At 41.1% G+C, this 21,263-nt stretch overlaps 1 protein-coding gene across 24 annotated transcripts in view; it reads right to left on the minus strand.

Moving 5' to 3' along the window:
- Positions 1–21,263, minus strand: part of KCNMA1 (potassium calcium-activated channel subfamily M alpha 1) — a 714,937-nt gene that overhangs the window by 184,468 nt on the left and 509,206 nt on the right. For 22 of the 24 annotated variants that reach the window (XM_014836994.3, XM_014836959.3, XM_070491092.1 and 19 more), the window contains 2 exons: positions 21,041–21,110; positions 15,087–15,242 (listed from right to left, as the gene is read on the minus strand). In XM_014836994.3, the coding sequence (XP_014692480.3) occupies positions 15,087–15,242; positions 21,041–21,110 (226 nt within the window). Of the gene's footprint in view, positions 1–12,641; positions 13,406–15,086; positions 15,243–21,040; positions 21,111–21,263 lie in introns of those variants that run through there. The other 2 variants (XM_044761691.2, XM_044761690.2) reach the window with 2 other exon arrangements.

The following is a 21,263-nucleotide window of genomic DNA, read 5'->3' on the forward strand; positions in this document are numbered from 1 at the left end:
AAAGAAAAGAATTGTCAACCTAGAATTCTATATCCACTAAAAATGTCCTTCAGGAATGAAGGTGAAATAAAAACATTGTCAGATGAGGAAAAATAATATTTGTTTCCAGGAGACTACTCTGAAGGAATTGCTAAGGGAAATTTTACAGTCAGAATGGAAAGGATGCCAAAGGGAAAATTAGAACATCAGAAATGAAGAAAAAACAATAGAAATGGGAAATAGGACAAATACAAAAAGACAATACTTCTATTGAGTTCTTTAAAAAAAATGTTTGATGGTTGAAACCAAAAACTTATAACATTGTCTGATGGAGTTTTCAATGTATAGATGTAATATATAACACAACTGTAACATAAAACACGGAAAATAAAGAAAGCTATAGGTTGGTAAGATTTCTACACTACACTTGAAGAGGTAAGTAGACTTGAAAAGTTAAGTATGTACATTACAGTGCCAAGAGCAACCAGTTAAAAAACTATATAAAGAAACACTGTAAATAAAAGGGAATACTACAAACATTCAAATAACCCAAAATCATAAAGGAAAGAGGAGAACTAAAACAGAGGAAACAAAATATTAGATCTAAATCCAAACATATCAATAATTACACTACAGACAAATAGTCTAGCACACCTTTTGACAAACAGAGATTCAGTGAATGGGTTTTTTAAAAATGACCCAACAACAAGCTGTCTACATGAAAATCACTTAAAATTTAAAGTTATAGTTTGGTTCAAACAAAAAATGATGAGAAACGATATATTTTTTCTATGAAAACACTAATCAAAAAGAAAGCTTGAGTGGGTCTATTAATATCAGATCTGGAGTCTACTAGACTTCAGAACAAAGAGAATTACCAAGGATATTAAAGACAATATATAACAATAAAAAGGTCAATTCACCAAGAAATACAACAATCCAAATGTATATATACTTAACAGAGTTTCAAAATACACAAGGCAAAACCTGACAGAAGTAAAATAGACAAATCCACAATTACAGTTGGAGACTTCAGCACTTTTCTCATTGTAATGGGTAGAACTAGTAGACGTAAAATCAGCAAGGGTATAGAAGAAGTGAACACCATCATCAACCGACGGGCTCTAATTGACATTTATAGAACACTCTGCCCAACAACAGCACAACCCACATTCTTTCCAAGCTCACATGGAACATTCACCAACATAGATCACATACAACACACTTGAACAAATTTAAAAGAATTGAAGTCATACAAAGTAGGTTCCCTAACTAGAATGGAATCAGACCACAAATCAATAAAAGAAAGATGAAAGGAATATCTCCAAATACTTGGAAATTAAGCAACACACATTTAAATAATCCATGGGTCAAAGAAGAAGTCTCAAGTGAAATTATAAAATATTTTAACTGAATGAAAATGAAAATACAACATATCAAAATTTGCAGAATGCAGCTAATGCAGTTAAAGCGTGCTCAGAAGGAAATATGCAGCATTAAATGCTTATGTTAAAAAAGAAGAGTCTCAAATAAATAACCTAAGCTTCATCTTAAGAAGCTAGAAGAGGAAACTAACCCCACCATATTAACAGTCTAAAGAAGAAAACCAACATGCTTATATCAACTGATGCACAAAAAGCATTTGGAAAAATTCAACATCCACTCATGAGAAAAACTCTCATCAAATTATTAACAGAAAAGAACTTCCTCAAGCTCAAAAGAAGGCCATCTACAGCTAACATTATACTTAATGGTGAAACACTGAATATCTTCCCCCAAGAGTGGGAACAAATTAAAGATGTCTTCTCTCACTACTCCTAGTCAATACCTTGCAAGAAGTGCTAGCCAGTGCAGTGTGGTTGCATGATAAAAGGTCAACATAGAAAAATAATGTGTATTTCTACGTACCACCAATGAACTGAACAATTGGTAACTGAATTTTTTTAAGATGCCATTTACAATAGCTCAAAAAAATGTAATATTTACATATAAATCTAACAGAAATATACTGAATCTGTTTGCTGAAAACTACGAAACACTGATGAAAGTTAAAGATTATCTAAATAAATAGAGAGTCAATGTTCATGGATTGGAATCCACGTTCATGAATGCCAATGCCCCCTAATTTGGTCTGTAGGTTTAACATAATTCCAACCAAAATATTAGTAGGATTTTTTGTAGATATAGACAAGCTGATCCTAAAATTTATATGGAAAGGCCAAAACATTAGAATAGCCGAAGCAATTCTAAAAAAGAATACATTTGGAGGAATCACATTATCTAATGCCAATTTGAAGCCACAGGAGATTATTCCCAGATCTTGAAACCTAAAGGAATTTTTTTGATTAGATTTTGAAGGTACTTGGGGGCGGTAGCTCTTTTCTTCCTTCTATTTTCCCCCCTTTGGATTGGGAATGCCTATAACTGTTATCCTATGGCTGCCCTACCACTGTATTTTGGAGGCGGAATACTTGTTTTCTAGTTTTTCAGATCTACAAATGGAAAGGAATTTTGCCCCAGTACGGATCATACCCAGAGTCTTACCCATAACTGATTTAGATAATTTAGATGATGAAATTTGGGACTTTTGAGTTCATGATATTTAGATGAAGCTTTGAACTTGAATTGGTACTTCAGGGTTGAGACTTCTAAGGATGTTAGGATGAGTGAATACATTTTGCATGTGGGATGAATGTGGATCTTTGAGGGCCAGAGAGCAGATTATGGTAGACTGAATAATGGCTCCCAAAGATATCCATGCCCTACATCTCTGGAACCTGTGAATGTTACCTTGTATGGCAAAAAGGACTTTGCAGATATAATTAAGTTAAAGATGTTGGGATGGGAGATTATTCTGTATTATCCAAGAGGGCCCTAATTGTAATCTCAAGTGTTCTTATAAGAAGGAGGCAGGTGAAGATTTGACTAAAAAGAGGAAATAGGAGATGTGACTTAGGAGGCAAAAGCTCAGAACGATGTGAGTCATGAGCCAAGGAATGCAGGCAGCCTCCATACACTAGAGAAGGCAAGGAAACCGATTCTCCCCGAGCACCTCCAGCAGGAACCAGCCCTGCCAACACCTTGACTTCAGGCCAGTGAGACTCATTTCAGACTTTTGGCCTCCAGAAAAGGAAGAGAAAAACTTGTGCTGTTTTAAGCAACTAAGTTTGTGGTAATGTATTATAGCAGCCATGGGAAATTAATACATATGGTATTAATACATCGGTATCTTGGGTAAATACCTAAGAGTGGAATTATTAGGTTACATGGAAACTCTATATTTAACATTTGAGACAACCTTCCAAATTTTAAAATTTAAAAAGTTTTATCCAGAAAAGGCAGTGTTAAGAAAATGAAAACACAAGCTACAAACTGGGAGAAAAAATTTCCAAATCCCATACCCAACAAGATATCCAGAATATATAAGGAAATTTTAAACTCAACAGTAAAAAACAAACAAGCCAATTTAAAAATAAGCCAAACACTGATTACATCAAATGCCAGCAAGGATTCCCACCACCAAATTGCTGGTGGGAATGCAAATAGTACAGTCACTTTGGAAGACAGTTTGGTGATTTCTTGAAAAACTAAACATACTCTTACCATATGATCTAGCAATTGCACATCTTGGTATTCAACCAAAGAAGCTGAAAACATATCCACACAAAAACCTGCACCAAATGTTTGCAGCAGCTTCATTCATAATTGCCAAAATTTGGAATCAACCAAGATGTCCTTCAGTAGGTGGATGGATAAATAAACTGTGGTACATCCAGACAATGGAATATTATTCAGTGCTAAAGAGAAATGAGCTACCAAGTCATGAAAAGACATGGAGGAAACTTAGAAGCATATTACTAAGTAAAAGAAGCTAATCCAAAAAGGCTGCAAACTGTATGACTTCAAGCACATGACACTCTGGAAAAGGCGGAACTCTGGAGAGAGTAAAAAGATCAGCGTTTGCCAGAGACGAGAGTGGAGGAAGGTTTATCAACTGTAGCGAATGTACCACTCTGGTGAAAGATGTTGACGATGGGGAGGCTCCGCATGTGCAGGGGCAGGGAGTATATGGGAATTCTCTGTATCTTCACTCAATTTTCCTGTGAACCTAAAAGTGCTTTAAAAAACAAAGCCTATTAAAAATAATAGGCCAAACACTTCACCAAAAAGGAGATACAGATGACAAATTAGCATATGAAGATACGTTAAACATCATTAGCCATTAGGGAAATATATATTAAAACCACAATGAGATACCACTACATACCCATTAGAAAGGACAAAATAAAAAATACCAGTAATACCAAGTGCTAGCAAGGATACAGAGTAACGAGAACTCTCATACATTGCTGGTGGGAATAATAAATGGTACAGCCATTCTGGAAAACACTTTGGCAGTTTCTTTTAAACATACACTTACCCTATAATCCAGCAATCCTACTTCTAGGTATTTACCCTAGAGAAATTAAAACTTACGTCCACACAAACTTCTACACAAATGTTTCTATCAGTTCTATTCATAATCATCCCAAACTGGAAACAACCTAAATGCCACTGAGGGAAAGAATGGATAAACAAACCAGGCACATCCATAAAAGCCATACTATTCAGCAATAGAAAAGAATGAAATATTGATATACACAATAACCTGGATGGATCTCAAGGGACTTGTACTGAGTGAAAAAAGTTGGTCTCAAAAGGTTACACACTGTATGATTTCATTTACAAGACATTCTCAAAAAGACAAAACAATAGTGATGGAGAATAAATCAGTGGTTGCCGGGGGCTAGGGGGCTGGGGGTGCAGGGATAACATGACGGCAAAGTGAGGGAATTTGGGGGGTATTGAAACTGTTCTGTATCCTGACTTTAGTGGTGACTGCACGACTCTACATATGTGTTAAAAGGCAAAGAGCTACAGACACACAGACACACAATCAATTTTACTGTAAATTGATTTAAAAACAATTAAAGGAGATATCCGGACAATAATTGAAATTACTTCTGACTCAGTGGGACCACATACGGTGAGCATGTTCCTATAACGGAAAACGGCCAGAAGTAAACACAACTAGGTTTCTCCACTAATCTACAGGACATCCCAATTCAAAGCTCTACCACGTGTGCCCAAGTTGTTTGAGTTACGTGAATGTTTTATTATGATCAGAGGGAGCCTGCCAGGATTAGGATCAGCCATTCTTCTTCCCCTTACACATGTTCATTCCTTCCTTTCTTTGATCAGCGCTGCCTAACCCTTCGGCATCACTCCCTGCTCGTGTTGGAAATCCGCCATACTGTATTCTGACCCACTCAATCCTTCCTTAAGCTTTTTAGCTTTCTTACATCGCCCTGAGCAAGTGGGTCATCATCTCTCTGCCCTGTTCAATTGCAAGACGACGTGAGCAACAAATTCCTGCCCATGACAAGGCATTACGGTCTAGGAAGACAGCACTGCCTGGGTCTTTTTCAGACTAAGGCACCATGGAGGGAATGTGGCAGATATCTGTACTTCCTACCTTTGAAAAATATATTAATTTTTATATCACAGAGTTTGCTACAGCTGGGGAAACCTAGGATGCTACTTTTACAAATATTGCGAAGTGATTTCTATTCTTAGAAGCTATTGATTTGAATACAAAACCAAGCAGTGTTTACATTTGAGACATTTCTCTAGCAGAAGGAACGTTTAATGGTGGGGAAAGGATAGAGCTAAAAACTCAATGATCTAGTGGAGTTCTGGCCCTCACGCTCCCATTTCCCATCCAGCTGTGCAACCAGAAGCCAATCAGCTTCCTATTTCCCTTCTTCCTATTTCTTCCAACTCTACAAATGAGGAAGAGTGAGAGATGGCAGCTACTCTGAATTAGGCATGTTTCCCAAGTGATATTCAATAAAATGCTTGTGTATCTGGTCAAATAGAAAATAATATAGGTAAAAATTTATGTCTTATAAACTGCAAAGTGCCATGCAAATTTAGGGTACTATTATAATTTTAAAGTCCCTGACAAAATATCCACTGTATTGAATCAATGGTGGCTCCCTGCTTTGCACCCCCTAGATATGCAGAATAGTCCCCTCAAAGTCCCAGGTTCCTCATCATTGCTCTGGGCATAGATTTACATTTGGTATCACTCTAGGGCAGTGACAACCAATAGGTTCAATAAGGGAGTCAGAGATTTTATTACTAATGGTTTAATAACATTTTCAGATTTTTGCTTGAAAAATCACCAATGGTGGGTGGCACCCATAAAACCTAAGTTTGAAAACTGGAAGGAGGGCTAGGCCAGGAGGACTCAGCCTGTGGATGCCCAGATGGACTCAGAAGTGCACACAATTAAAGGCCAATAATCTCTGAAATGGCTCATTTTTATGTTTGACCAGAGGCTCGGTCAAGAGGGCCTCATTTCACATTAGTGACAATGTCTTGCCAGCTGATAAGGACCAGGGTGAATGGCAGTTTCTCCTGGTTTTCATATTGAGTCTTGGCCATTGCAGCTTCTGTGGCTCCATCCTCACTGGGCACAGGGCTCTGTTTGTACGTTACATAATCTTTTTCTGTGCTGCCTTCTTCTTTGTTCAGTCCATGCCAAGAGCCAAATAAAAGAATCCATATGTGATTACAGCTATAAAACCAAAAGGAAAATATTAGAGAAAAATATAACATTTTGGGATTTCTAAGTTTGTTTTACCTTTAATGTTAGGCAGACAGTTTACACAAATCATTTTGCTGCAAAGTAAAGAATGAGTTAAATGTGTTCCCTGTCACCATCAATCATGTATGTTTGCCTTTGATTGAGCAAACATATAAGACACACGAAATGACTTTCTAATCATGCTATGGGAAGGGAGGGAGAAGAGGAGAAAATGGGGAGGTGGAGTTTCAATTTCTTTTATTTTATTCAGAAATTTCACTGACATTTTCTGGCAATCTTCTAACATGCTGTATGGGCTTCTCTCTGCTAATAATGTTTGCCTAGAGAATTTGTAAAGGTCTGAGAACTCCTTAATTCAATGTTCTAGAAATTACCAGGGCCAGAGGGGAATGGAATCCTTGTTAATACTTCATGGATTAATTCTCTCTCCATTTGAAATTGTTTTCAGGGAAGTTGCTCTGCTTTCAGGTGGGAGTTGCTCATCTTGGGCAGGGTGAACAGCATTAGGAGAGGCAGGCAGAGCTGCTAGCTAATGAGATTTGAATAAGAAAAAAAAGGATGGACAATGACATTGACCCAAATGGCACACTGAGGTTTAGCAAATTCATTTCAATTCATGAGTATTTATTTTGATTTGTGAATTTAAACAACACATTGACTGGATTTTCTGGCAGTCCAAATGGTTTATAACCAAATCTAACCAGCCTCCACGCATCCTCGCCAAGGATTACAAAGCTTTGCATTTCAAGTTTCCACATGGAGTCAAAGCTCTTTAATTTGGCAAGGGAACCATGTACAGTAGCAAAGGAAGTTTTCAGCACCAAAATCACCCCAAATCATAAGTTCTTGCTGGTCCTGGCCCCACCGAGCTGTCTGTAACAGAGGCTGGCCAGGCTAGGCTGAGGCCAATTTATTAATTCATTTATTCAACACACATTTATCGAGGACCTGTTATGAGTCAGGTGCTATTCTAGGCACTGGGGATTCAGCAAGTAGACCTAAGCTTCACAGTGCTTACACTGTTTCAGGGAAAAGTGGCAAGAAACAACATCACGGAGAAAAACAAAGCCAGGAGGGTAGATAAGGACATAAGGATGTGGATGTACGGGGTGTGGAGGAGAGAGTGATGCAAATTTTTAAAATGCAATTCTGATGTTTTTTCACCTGGAAACTTTATTCACCCCATGAAGCCAAGGAGAACATCTAGATCCTTCCTAGAGAACATGGTGAAGTAGGACATCTACTCCCTGTAGGGACTTTCAGAAGCCCCAGAGAAATTTATGAGCTTACTCACTTTCTTCTTGACTTTCCTGCATTTGCCAGGAAAATTGCTGAATCATAAAGCATCCTTTCACGAGAGATATCTCATATTCATAGATTGGAGAAGTCAACATTGTGGAAATGTCAATACTCCCCAAGGGAACCCAGAAACACACCCACACATATGCTGTTACATGACATAAAAAAACAGGGGCTCCCGGGGTACAGACAATGTACTGTTTCTTAATCTGGGTCCTGGTCACATGGGGGTGTTAAGTTTGTGAATATTTAACAAGCTGTCCATTTACTGGATGCGCACTTTTACGTTTGTATATTACACTTCAACTAAAAGTTTGTTTCTAATCTCTTTTTAAAAATACAGTTCTAATGTTTTAGAGAAAGGTCTCACTGAGAAATTAACACTGAGCAAAGACATGAAGGATTTGATGGAGGGACTTCATGCAGCCAAAGGGAAGAGCACTTTGGCCAGAGGGAACAGTAAGCACAAAACCCCTATAGCTAAAAAGAGTGTGGCTGACATTAAGGAGCAGAGGAGCACTTACAAGATGAGGTAGTGAGGTCACAGGAACCTGATTGCTTGGGACCTACAGACCTTTGTAAGAACTTTATTCTGATGAGACTGGACATCATGGAGAGATTTTTGCAGAGGGGTGACGGGGATCTGATTCATGCTTGAGAAGACTGTTCAGGATAGATGTTTTTGAGGATAGGTTAGAGTGGAGGAGGAAAAGAGCAGGGTGGCGACATCAGTTAGGAGGCTAGTGTAATACTCTAGGAGATAGATGATGGTGGTTTGGATCTGGTAGGAAGAATAGAAGTGATAAGAAGTGCTCTGATTCTGGGCGTATTTTGAAAATTGAACCAAGAGGAAGCTTCCTGCTGAATTGCACGTGGTACATGAGAAAAAGAAAGGAGCTGAGGTTGACTCCAAAGATTTTAGTCTGACCAGTGGGAAGGATGGCATTGCCAACAGTGCAATGGTGGAAGACGTGGTTTAAGAACATAGAATATATTCAATTCTGGAAACGTTAGGTCTCAGATGAGATGAGACATTCAAATAGAGATGCTGACTAGCAATTAAATAGATGATACTAGGTTCAGAGGAGAGATTCTGGATGGAGATACAAATCTGGGAGTCATCTGTGTATGCAGAAGTTATGAGAATAAATGAGATTACTGAGAAAGTGAATACACTTTCATTGGGAGGTGCTGTCCTCTGGTAAAGGGTATCTGCAGAAGTCCACTGTCATGACACCATATGTAATTAGGGTGACATTGCCCATGGGTATGGAATAAGCAATAGTTTGCATCTCACTACCTATACACTATGTGGGTTTACTTTGCCTGACAAACCCTCTACTTTGGCACAATTAGCATTCTCTCCTGGAAGTAGGAAAGCCACCTTGATCCCAGCCACATCAGTTGGAGCCCTGGCCCCATTTCAGAGACCTTGTCACCTACCTCTCTCGCACTCCACACAGGGTCAAGCCCCGCTTCTAGGCCTCCCTCGCCTGGAGGAACAGCCCCGTCTACAGAGCTTACACGCGTCAGCCAGTAAGGGTTGCTTGTTATCTCCCAGAAGCATCAACCTGAGCCAATTAGCTTTACCGCCCGAGAAAAGCAGTGTGTAATGTCATTTCCCTCTTGAAAGTCTAGTTCATTTCCTCACCCTGACTCATCCCAGCCTAGGCTAACCCCTCATCTGTCTTGATGTAGCAGCCTTTGCCCTTGCAGAGTTGGCCAGAGATAAAGGCCAAGATGACCCACAGGATGGGGCTGTGCCTACCCATCCCAGTGAGAACAGAAGCTTCCTGAAGCTTATAAGTGCCTCTTAGCCTTTAGGATGACAGAGTGATTAGCACACTGCCTGGAATATGGTAAGTGCTCAGGGAATCTCTATTGAATCAATAGTTTCTATAAAATAAACTATAGAAAGCTAAGATGATGGCACTAGCTAAGGTTCCCTCTTGTCATCTCCCATATTTCCTCTTGGTATACTCAGGACAAACCTAGAACTAGTTTACCCAGTTTGACACGTGAGTTTGTCGATTCTAGGCTTTACGTCCTCACACAGATTGCTGAACTTCTCCTAACCCACAGTGTCTGCCACTGGAAAGTGGGGATAATAGTAGTGCCAAGTTTGGGTAGGGTCATTGTGGGAATTAAACACGATGATACCTATAAAGCACTTAGCATAGGGCTTCACACAGTTAGAACTCAGTATATCTTAGCTATTATTAAGGATCCTTGTTTATATTTCTAGCTCCCAAACCATAATGTTTTTATACATGCATATATAAAAACACACATATGCACATAAACATAACCCAACATAAAGGTATTAAAAATGATTCCCTTGGCTACAATTAGTGCTAGGACTATATATTGCTGAACGTTTATCTCAGTATGGTAAAAATAATAATGAACAAGTGATTTTCATGTCCAGCAAAGTCTACTCAGCCAAGATACAGTCTGAATAACATGGACCTGATTTAACAATTCCTCATTCAGAAAATGTGATAGAGGAGACTGTGTTGTGATGAATATTAAGTAACATCTCACTCACAAATTCCAAATCTTGTAAAATAGGGGAAAAAATTACAAGAAGTGCATCACATTCTTTCTCCAATTTCATAATTGATTTATTCAACCAAGAACGCATGCCATGTTTCAGGCTGTGTGAATGTGAGTGTGTGTGTGTGTGTGTGTGTGTGTGTGTGTGTGAAATGGTAGATTAGCAGAGTTAAAATAGTTGGCAACCCTGTGAATGATTTCAATGTGCTAAATCTGAAGATTCAGAGTAGACTGAAAAGAAATGTTAAGATTTAATCACTCTCTAAACACACACACCCCGTCACATATACAATTTATCATGTCCAAGGACAGCTAATCCCAGTAAGAATAACAGCACAATTTGCAAAAAGATGGCAGGTCAAGCTCCAACTTGAAACCAGATACGTTGAAGAGAAAATTAAGTATTACATGGTAAAACTCTAAAACCAAACAAAAAAAGAATCAGTGGATCTTAAATTATATCCAAGTGAGGAAGCCAAGTAGAGGATAAGTGGCTACTTATTCAGGGAGGAGGTGACAGCAGATAGGCTAAGTCAGTTCATTGTCCTGGTCTTTACAGCAGACATTAGGAAGATTGTGACTTGAACCTGACAAGGGCATGATAGGAGATCAGATAGTGGTAAATGAGCAAGATGTTCCAGGCCTGGAAGATAATGTAGATGCTGATAAGGCACAGGAACCAGGACATTCGCCTGCACTCCTTAAAGGAACTCAAGGGCAAAAACTGGGTGTTGCTGTATAAAATGCTTAACCTATCATTAGCAGCATGCCAGAGGACTCCTGAGTGGCCAACCTGACCTCTTTCATAAAGGTATTGGCTACAAAGTTAGCATGGAATTGTTAAATAAATCTCAGCACAACAGAAACTGTAGAGAGCATGCCTTGAAGGTTAAGTGGAGCAAATCAGGGACAACTAGCCAGAAAAAAGTCTTTAATTGTAGTTAGCAAACTTAAGGAATTCATTACCTCTGGAGATGTGGGCTAAAAATAGAAATAGATTCCTAAAAAGTGTAGATCGATTTAGAGATAACACACTCAAAATGGAAACTAGGCTTTCAGGGCCAAAGACTTGGATCCTTGAAAGTGACATTGCTGAGGGCATAAACAAGTGACAAATAAAAATGGCAAGCAGTAGGATACATTGGAGTATATGAGGAAGCCATTTGGTATAAACCTCGGCCTGACTTTGTTTTTCCCAAAAGGGCCTGACTGTGGCTATTGAGCACTCATTGTATATCTGCTTTAAAACACTTCCTATGGCAAGAACAAATGGCCTTAGGATAAAGGTGCAACTTCCCCCCACATTGGCATTTCCTTAGGGATAAGCATCTTTCCTTAGGCTAGGAACTGATTGCTGCACTCACCTTTGACCACCCAGCTCACCTGCCACCACCCAGTTCCACCCTGCTGTGTTCACCAAGACAGCAGACATACCTGCTGTTTCCATCAATCGCTGTGCCAACAGAGCAGTCTCGTGACTATTGTAAAAGGGACATTTCAGTCATATGTGAAACATCCTGTTTGGGGTATATAACCACTCTGTGCACCCCACTTCTTCAGTGCCCTTTCTTCCTTTGGGAAGAAAGGCCCTGGGCCATGGTCCTCAGATTTCAGCTCAGAATAAACTCTCCCAAATTTTCATTTATAGATTGGTTATGGATTATTTTCGTCAACACAAGTGCTCCCGTAACACTTCCTGGTACCTTTGGGCTGCGTCTCTTTTGTAACTCCTATATACCAACCATCTCTCTCTCTCTCTTTTGTTGAGCTGTATCACTCTCACTTTCAGTCTTGGTTTTTGGTCTCTTGGTCTCACACATACTAAAAGCCTGGTGGATAGTCACTGTGCTTCTGCCTGTGACATAGTATCACTGTTTTGGTCTTGTTTCTCTCTCTTCTTCTTTCAGCAGGAGCAGAGTACAACGCATTCTGCAGAACCAAGAAACAGACACTGTACCTGCCCGGGGCAAGGCAGCAGGTAGGCTCACATTCTACCTTTGGCTTCCAGAAACGCTAAGTGTTCTCAAGAGAGCAAACGCTGCTAAAACCTCATTCCATCTCCCTCCATCCTAATAGGCCCACCTGTCCCCATGGAAGCGCTGATGAATTCTTTCTGGTAGGACATTAAGGGACACTGAGGAAGGAAGCCATTCCTGTAAACAATAATCCATTTATAGATTCCCTTTTTTCCATCTGCCCCCCAAACAAAAATCAGTGAAGCTTTTGTGACCCCTGGAATAGGAGATAATATATAAGACTTCTCAAGGGGAGCATCATTATGTTTTTATTATGACCTAAAAGAGACAAGGATCTGGGATTTGGAGAGTAAGTGCACAAAGAGGACACTACAGAATGGGGAGCACATACTGCCCCTATCCTAAATGAAAAAAATATATGAAGGGAGGCCTTGTTATTTCCAGGTCATGTGCCTTAGCAAATTCCAACACAAAGACCATCTCGATGTCAAAAGGCTGTATTCAGAGAGCTACCTCCAAATTCAGAGGAGTTGGCCTCCAACACAAATTACATAACCCAAGAGGGAAATGTGTTTTCAGTTATATCAGGACTGAACAGGCGTCTCCCACAGGATCTTTCTAAATAGGAACTTGGCAATGAGATTTAGTTAGGCCGGAGGGGATGTCTTTGGCTGCAGAGTTGAAGCCCTTCAGGGTCTTGAGGAAAGTTGGACAGAAGTTCTTTCTCCCTGCTGGTAACAACACTGAAGAATCAGCGTCACATTCATTTTATTAATTTTCTTGACAGGCAGCTCTAGTTTCCGTGCAGGCACCACAAAATCAAAACACACGCATGTCAAATGCCCCACGTGTGGTGAGGCTCTGCCAAGGCCATGTTACATCAACATGAGGAAGCAGAGCCCAGGTCCTCAGACTCTGTGCCTGGTCCTGTAGGCAATTCCTGCTGGAAGAAACCACCAGAACTTGGATCAACAAGCCAGAGGAACTCTCTTAGTGACAGTCCTTATCCTGGGTCTGGGCTCCTTGTGTTAAATATAAAAGCCCTGGGAGACACAAGGCTACATCTGGCTTTTGGGCTTGTTTCTAAGTCCAGCCACACAGACCTCCCTGTTATGCCCATTTTGCCTGCATTCAGCTTCATCCAGGGAGGGGAACAGCAGTCTGGATAAAAGAAGCCATTTAAAGGAATGCAACGCCCTTATTTGTGAGCTGGGTCTGAGCCAGGAGTTCTGTGGAGTTGAGGTCTTTGGGCACATAGTGAGTGGGAGGATTTTTAAATCAAAGCATCCATTGCTAATGTGATTGAAGGGACTCTCAAACAATTTGTTCTTTTACGTAAAGTAATACTAACTACAAATTGGCTAAATAATGTAAACTAGATGGGTATGGAGGGTAAAGAACCAGAAAAAAAACCTGTTCTAAGTCACACAACTCGTGGATGCCCGGGATGAACATTAACATAGAGTTATTCCATCACCTGCATCCGCATCCTTCCCACCCATCCCTCTCATTGCATCCAGGGCTATTTCCTCAACTCCTTCAAATAACTTATTGCCGGTGGTTACAGCACAATGGCAGCAAAAGGCTGGAGAGCTCACACCTTTGATTTCAGAGCTTCTAGCCTGCTTTGAGGGACCTCCTGGTGACTCACTAATTTCCTACCACAACCACTACTAATTCAGGGAAAGGAATGTAAATTAATGAATAACAGGGAGGGAAATCTAAGCCCAGATCCTGAGCGAATGGCCAAATCAGAAAGGCCCAAACTAGACAGGCTTTACAGCACTGGTTTGCCATCTTGACTGTCTAGCTGAAGAATAATCCAAGGATAAGGACTGGTGTTATCATTCTCCTGCACTCCTAAAGCCCTCTACTAGAGGCCAGGAACCTCAACGTAATGTCCTGGAAACACTCCTGGCCTGGCTATGAGGACAGAGTTGGGTCTTTCTTTGTCTGAGTTGATCCAGCAGGCAGGGGCCACTTTGGGAACTTCGGAGCGGCTGCCCAGTCAGCTCTGTGGGGTGAACCGGCTGACAAGGAGATGAGCGTAACCAGACTGCCTGTCTCATGGTGTAAAGGGCGCCGCCGCTGAGGACTCAGTTCATCATTTAACTCTTCATTCAAATAACCATGGCATGTCAGCCCTGCTGGCTTCCTTGATTGTGCAGAAATAAATAAATGAATTATGTTGTTGGGGTTTGGGCTTCAGCACAAACACATGGTCTGCATTTATCTGCACAGTGAGAGGTCCACCAGCCACTTGATGTAAGAGAGCAAAATGATAATTCTTTTCTTTAGGCGCTCTGGAGCCATATGGAATGGATATAAATCATATTTTTGTTTTAACAGCGGAGGCTTTGTTGATAGATAAACATGTGGTTTATCTAAAAAGAGAGAGGATTGTGCTTTGAACAATCATTTAATGGCCGTGGATGTGCCAAATAAAAATAAAAACATAATTTTGAAAGAAGTTGGCCTCATGCCCAAATCTGTAACAAGGAATTTCTCCTTAACCAAAGTGGTTAAAGCCTGTCGATCTGTTTTGAGTTTAAGCTGTGCTCTCTACTCAACCCCACGACAAACTGAATCCGGGGCTAATGTGCTCTAATAGGACAAGACGTTACCTTTATGAATGACCTCATGGAGAAGAGGTTGGCGAGCATGGTGGAGAGGCCTTGAGCCAGGCAGCTCTGGGCTATGAACCCCAGCTTCAGCTCTGCGAGGCAGATTGCATCATCACCCTCTTTCCAATTCCAGCTTGGGATGTTTAGCAGATGGGCCTGTAGAAACAAAAACAGGTACGAGACCTTACTGTGTTAAATGTTCAATTGTTTAAAATCTCCTCTGAGAAATGCAGCATTGCCCAACGTTCAGGGTCATCCAGACTCCTTTCTTTCTCTTCCTGTGTCTGGTGTTTGGTGTTTTATTCAACTTTTATATTGATCAGACTTCAGTCTCTCTGGAACATTGCTTCTGCACCTACCAAGACCAAGTCCTCCCCTAGGGTCTGTCATTCGGCCAGATAGAGTCCAGAGGGAATTTCATCTTGTAACAGACACATCAGCGCATGCTACTAAGGTGTCTGGCTGGCTAGGTTATTCTAAACTGGATCCTCAAACAGACTCTAAGACTGCCAGATGTCTGTGTATTTTAGATTTCTTTTTTATCTGCCTTCCCAATTCTCCAGATCAGTGGCTCCCAAAGTGGAGTGGGCATCAGAATCACCTGGAAGGTTTATGCAACAAATACATATTGCTGGCCCCTCTCCCACAGTTTCTGATTCAGTGGGCAGGGGGTAAGGCTGGAAAATTTGCATTTCTAACAAGTTCAAGGTGATGCTGAGCGCTGATCTGGGGACCAAACTTTGAGAAGCACTGCCCTAAATCATCAGGGACACACCCAGCATAGACATGCTACAATCTCTTGCTCTCTTGCAGACAGACTGATCCTATTCGACAGCTAGGTCAGACCCTAAGATAAGGACCAAAAGGCACACTTATCCAATTATTTTTAAGGGGCATGAAGCAGAGAGTCAGAGATGATACATTGGATAAAATAATCAAGATTCAAAAAGTTCTCCAGAGTTGAAAAAAATGGGCAAAAAACCAACCAGAAAAGATTTAAAAGATCTTACTGTGAAGTACAGCATTTAGATTAAAAAAAAAAAAAATCAATTATATCAATTCAAAATGAGAAGAATTAACTTGGCAGCAGACATGAGGGGAAAGAAAAGAAAAACTTGAGTGTATGGGTAACTAAAACCCCAAAGAGAGGCCAACTGTGTGACAGATTATAGAGAAAGCCAAGGCTCGCTTGTTAGAAATGGTCTCTGGATCAAGGGAAAGGACTGTTTCATTCTGCTGGGAACCGGTCAGGCTAGTTCCAGAGTGCTTGACCCAGTTGTAACAGTCAGATTTAAAAAGGGAAGCTGATAAATTGAATAACTTCCAGGGAAAAATGACAAACACAAGGAGAGGTATGGGTTCTGGAAACTATCTTTTGAGGAACAGTGAAGAGAGCCAGCAGCGCTTGGCTGAAGAAGGGCCGCGCCATTGTGGAGACAGGATGGTCACCTTGCAACACCTTGTGCTGCTGTGAGGAAGGGAGATTAGGCTTGTCTTGCTTCGTTCCAGGGCCCAGAAGTAGGACTGACAAGTGTATACAACAAGAAAGCAGTTGTTTGGCTTGTTTTATAAGAGACCTTTCTAAGGATGTAATTTGTCTAATAAATGTAGATGGCTGCCTCCAAAAGTACAAGGTCTTTGTCCTTAAAACTCGGTAACTGCTTCTCCAAGTTGCAGTGGAAGGACTTCTTGCTTTGCATGGGAGGTTGAATCCGAGAGCCCTTCTGGGTCCCTGCTAATGCCAAGACTCTATGGCCCTGAAATGACTATTTCTCTCCAAGTATCCACAAACTCAAAGAGCACCAAGGAGGCTTCCCTTCAGTTTCAGGACAACATACAATAGTTGTACTAGAAGGAGATGGAAGACTCCACTGTGGAAACAAAGAGCAAGTCCAATGGCTCTGTGCTCTGCTTTCGGAAATACCACTCTTGTGAAATTCCTTCTTGCAAAATTCAGTTCTATAACAATATCGTGAGTCCTAACTCAGCAGTGTTTATTCCTGGGAGAGATGATTTATCCTCCCTGACGAGAGCGCAGTTAAAATAGTCCCATGTGTGGGCCGTAGCAGATGGTAATTTCTATCAAGTTGAGTATGAGACCTTCCCACATCCTATACTCAATTCCAGCAAGTAGGCCTGCCCTTTACCCCATTTCTCTACCTACTCTTCACTAGCTTCAGAAGGCCACTTTTCCCCTTACTTCTCTGTCATCATAGAGAATAATACATTAGTCTAAGTGAAGAAATACGCATTTGCATTAACATCAACTGAGAAAAATGAGGAGAAATTAAATCTAAGTAATGAACAAATAAATCATCAAGTGTGAAAGGAGATTTGGGTGGTCCAAGACCCAGTTAGACACCACATAACCTTCATGGCACCTCCAAACAAACCAAACCTTTTCATGTGCCATCCCCATATGCCATCCATGGGATGATGTCCAGGCTTTTAGGCTTTGGGTCCTTCATGTTCCCATCTGGTTTGTGTTCCTTAGACATATTTTACATGTTATTACACAAAGAAAGTCAAGTTTGTTTCATTTCTCAGACTTCCACAGCCTCCTTTTCTTGCCACCATATTTTCTCCAATTGTAGGGCAGGGAGCCATAACGGATGTGCCAAAGGCTGAGAGGGAAGTCTATGTGCATGAAACAAAAGAGAGATTGACCCAGGAATTCAAATTCTTTGCTTCTGGCAACATTATCCTTTTTCATTTGAAGGAAATTTTGGTCTGGTGAAAAGTGCCAGCATTACTGCATGGGAGTCTAGAGGCAAATCCTCTCTAATCTACAGAAATAGACCTGCTGAAGCAGGTCTAGCAAGACCAGGGCTTCCCTCTGTTTCTGCAACTGGACCACGCCTCATCTCAAGAAGAAGGAATGTAAAAGTAAGCTGTCCTGGGAAACCAGCAGAGATGAATTCCAGTCCCAGTTCCACCTCTCACTACACATGCAACTTTGGGGGAGCCACCCTGAAGAACAAAGAAGGTTATTTCAGTGAAAACACTTAACACTCCTGCCCAAGTGTAAGGGTTTATATGGAGAAAGCTCAGAGAACTTGCATGTCCACTGGGCCATTGGGACTTGGCTTCTAGGTCAGAGACAAAGACCTCTTTCTCTAGAGTCTGCTGGGACAATTAAAAAAATTCACTAAAAGCTAAATCACCAGGAGTGATGCTTTTCCAAAATGTCATAAACCATTCTTTCCTTGAAGAGCTCCAAGCCATTTACACTCAAGCCAGAAAATGCCCTGCACCATCTTCTATTGGTGTCCAGAGAGGGCTAGGCTGAGTGTTCTTCTTCAAGAATTCCAGCAATATTAAACAGATCCACTTGGAGAACATCAGCCCTTCTAGAAGGTCTACTCTGAGGAACCACAGTTTGGTTCATTGGGCTGTGGCCCTATTTAAAGAGCAGGTGGTATTTGGCAGTTCTGTCTGCCAAGTGACTGTGAGTTGTACCCATCAGAGCTGCTGTGTCTGAGACACAGCTTAGACCCCGCTCAGGAGTCACATTGGGATGCTAAAATGCACAGATGGTCAAATGAGGACTAAATGAGATAATGTATGTCAAAGCTCTTTTAAAACCATAAAATATGACATAAATGTCTGAGATTACTATGATGACAAACTCAGGACCAGTTTTACATGGAGAGAAAGTAGGCAGCTTCCCTAAATGCTACTAGGCCCTAGGATACCACCATCACTAGATCATAGGGGATTGAAATTCTTTGTATTTTAAATCAGGTATCAATTGTGAAATTAACTATCTCTTGGAACATGTCAACAGTGACATAAGTTTACACACATGTACCAGGTTCTTTCTGGAAAGCAAGTTTTAATGGTGGAGATCGCTGGACATCTAGTCACAGGTGAAGAGAAAGTGCCAATAGAGAAAGAAAAATAATATTGTAAGGGAATAGGAAAAAAACATATTGAAAGGGAAGGTGGAGCATCTTAGGAAACAGAGCAAAATTGTAAAGCAGCATGAAGAATGCACATGAAGGAATGATATGACAAACAATGACCAGCGGACTTTCTGTTCTTTCTCTAGAAGAGAGAAATGAAATGATAGAGAAAATGCCCTGTATCAAAGTCACTATGTCCCTTGCACCCTTACTAATCTTATAGGGGCAAAGTCTCATAAGTGAGTTTGCCTAACTCTGAAACCCAAATAGATTGGCGTGGTTCTAAACAAAATGTGTTTTCTGCAAATAATCACGGATCGGTTGATGTCTTCGTCATTGTTTCTGAATAATTACATGGCAGAGGTTTGTAAAAGACATTCCGCATGCTATGATCATATGAATACTGACCAGGTGCCATCTGGATCCTAGGTCTATTGAGATACTTTGAGTTTGGCAAGAACCACATAGCTGAAATCCTCCTTAATTTCTTGAAGACACTGCATCAGCACTCATTAGAAGGAGAAAAAAAGGAACTGCCCTCCCTTCCTAAACATACAACATTAATTTTCCTATTCAATCTAAATGCAGCCAAAAATCCAAACACCAGCTTAAAGCACACCCACACTAAATGAAATTTCAAATCACAAATGAAAGAAGGAGAGTTCGTTGCCTCAGGAGCTGTCACCAGCCGCAGCCTTGCTAATAAAATTCACCTCCACCTACAGAAGTTGCTGTCAAAAACTTCTCCAGACCGATGCATATGAGTTACCAATTATCCTCACTTTATTTCTTCAGTCCTTGGTTTTTCCAGAGACAGACAGGAAAATGTGACCTTGGGTGCCCACCACCAAACCAACTGGCTGGAGTGCAACATGTTCTGCAACAGAAGCACCTGCCGAGGGCTGGGCAATGGTTGGCACTGGGCAGCAGCCCCGGGTGACAGGCCAGTCACTGACAGCAGGCTCCACTCAACGACAGCCTCTGATGGGCCTCAACACAGCAAAATGGGGCAGCTCTTGCCAGCAATTAAGGAATAATGGCATGGCACTGGTGCATTTGGCAGAACAGGCTCTTCTCTGGGTCACCTGACTGCCTATTTCGTAGGGAATATGGCCTATAAGATGGGACACACGCTCACTCATAACCGAGCAGGGAGTTATTCTCTTCATACAGGACACCTGGTTCCAGGTGCTGAGCAGCCTCCAGTTTCTGAGCCTCATTAAGGGCATAACCAGTTCCATATCAGAGAGAAAGGTGCCACTTTCCCTCCCCGAAAGCTGTCTTCCTAGGAGTTTAATGACAGTCCAAGTGAAGAAGCCTTGCCTCTGAATGAGAGACTGGACTCTGGTTTACTGAGAAGTAATCACAAGTCTATATCACACCACAGACTCCAACATTTGTTTTCTTTCCAGTCCCCCTTATAAACTGCAAAACTAGGAAAATTCCACTATGTTTAATCTCTGGATAGCCAACTATTTTCCTGAATTCAACCATGCAAATTCTGATCTTGAATTTGGGAATTCCATGTTCCATATTCTCCACCCAGCGCGCGTTCCATTCCTCCTAGCTCACCTGGTCTCAGGTAGAAAAGTCCTACCACTTGTTTGGGACACTCTCTATGCCTTGACTGCTAAATTTCTGAGGGCACAAAAAGGGACTTCTCCTTCAGTTTTATCCCTGGAGGCTGAGAAGGGTCAAGTAGAGTGTTGACCACACAGGTATTCAATAAATGCTGACTGAAGAAATGAGAGCAGCACATAAAAATGGAAGCTGTTGCAATGGGATCTAAGAATGCATCAATATTTCTAAACCTAGGGGTTCAACAGAAGCTTCCTGAATGAATGATCAGTACATGAAGGAGCTTCCTTCTAGTCACCAACTGTAATCGAGGTGTTTGGACTGAAGAACTGTCCCATGGAGGTTTTTACCCATATCCCTCTTTATCCAGGTGTTTGCATTGCATCAGTGGGTTGCAGCTGTATGGTGAGGGAGAAGAGCCTGGACTCACACATGCATCTTTGAGCCCCGGACCGGCTCTCACCATCCTACCTTGTTGTGATACTGCAACATCTGAGTGATGATTCTTATCTTCGGATGGTAGTTCTTTATAGAGATTACTCTGAAAAAGAAAGAGCCAAAGTGAGGGAGGGTCAACTTTACAATTTGAATCTGATGAGTAGATTAATTTGATTACATCCTTTATGGAGTGAATCTGGGGCCAGCAGCCAGGGCCACCCAGAGGGGTTGCAGGCATTGGGCCAAGTTAAACCCT

The sequence above is a fragment of the Equus asinus genome, chromosome 2, assembly GCF_041296235.1.
Source record: "Equus asinus isolate D_3611 breed Donkey chromosome 2, EquAss-T2T_v2, whole genome shotgun sequence".
Taxonomy (NCBI): domain Eukaryota; kingdom Metazoa; phylum Chordata; class Mammalia; order Perissodactyla; family Equidae; genus Equus; species Equus asinus.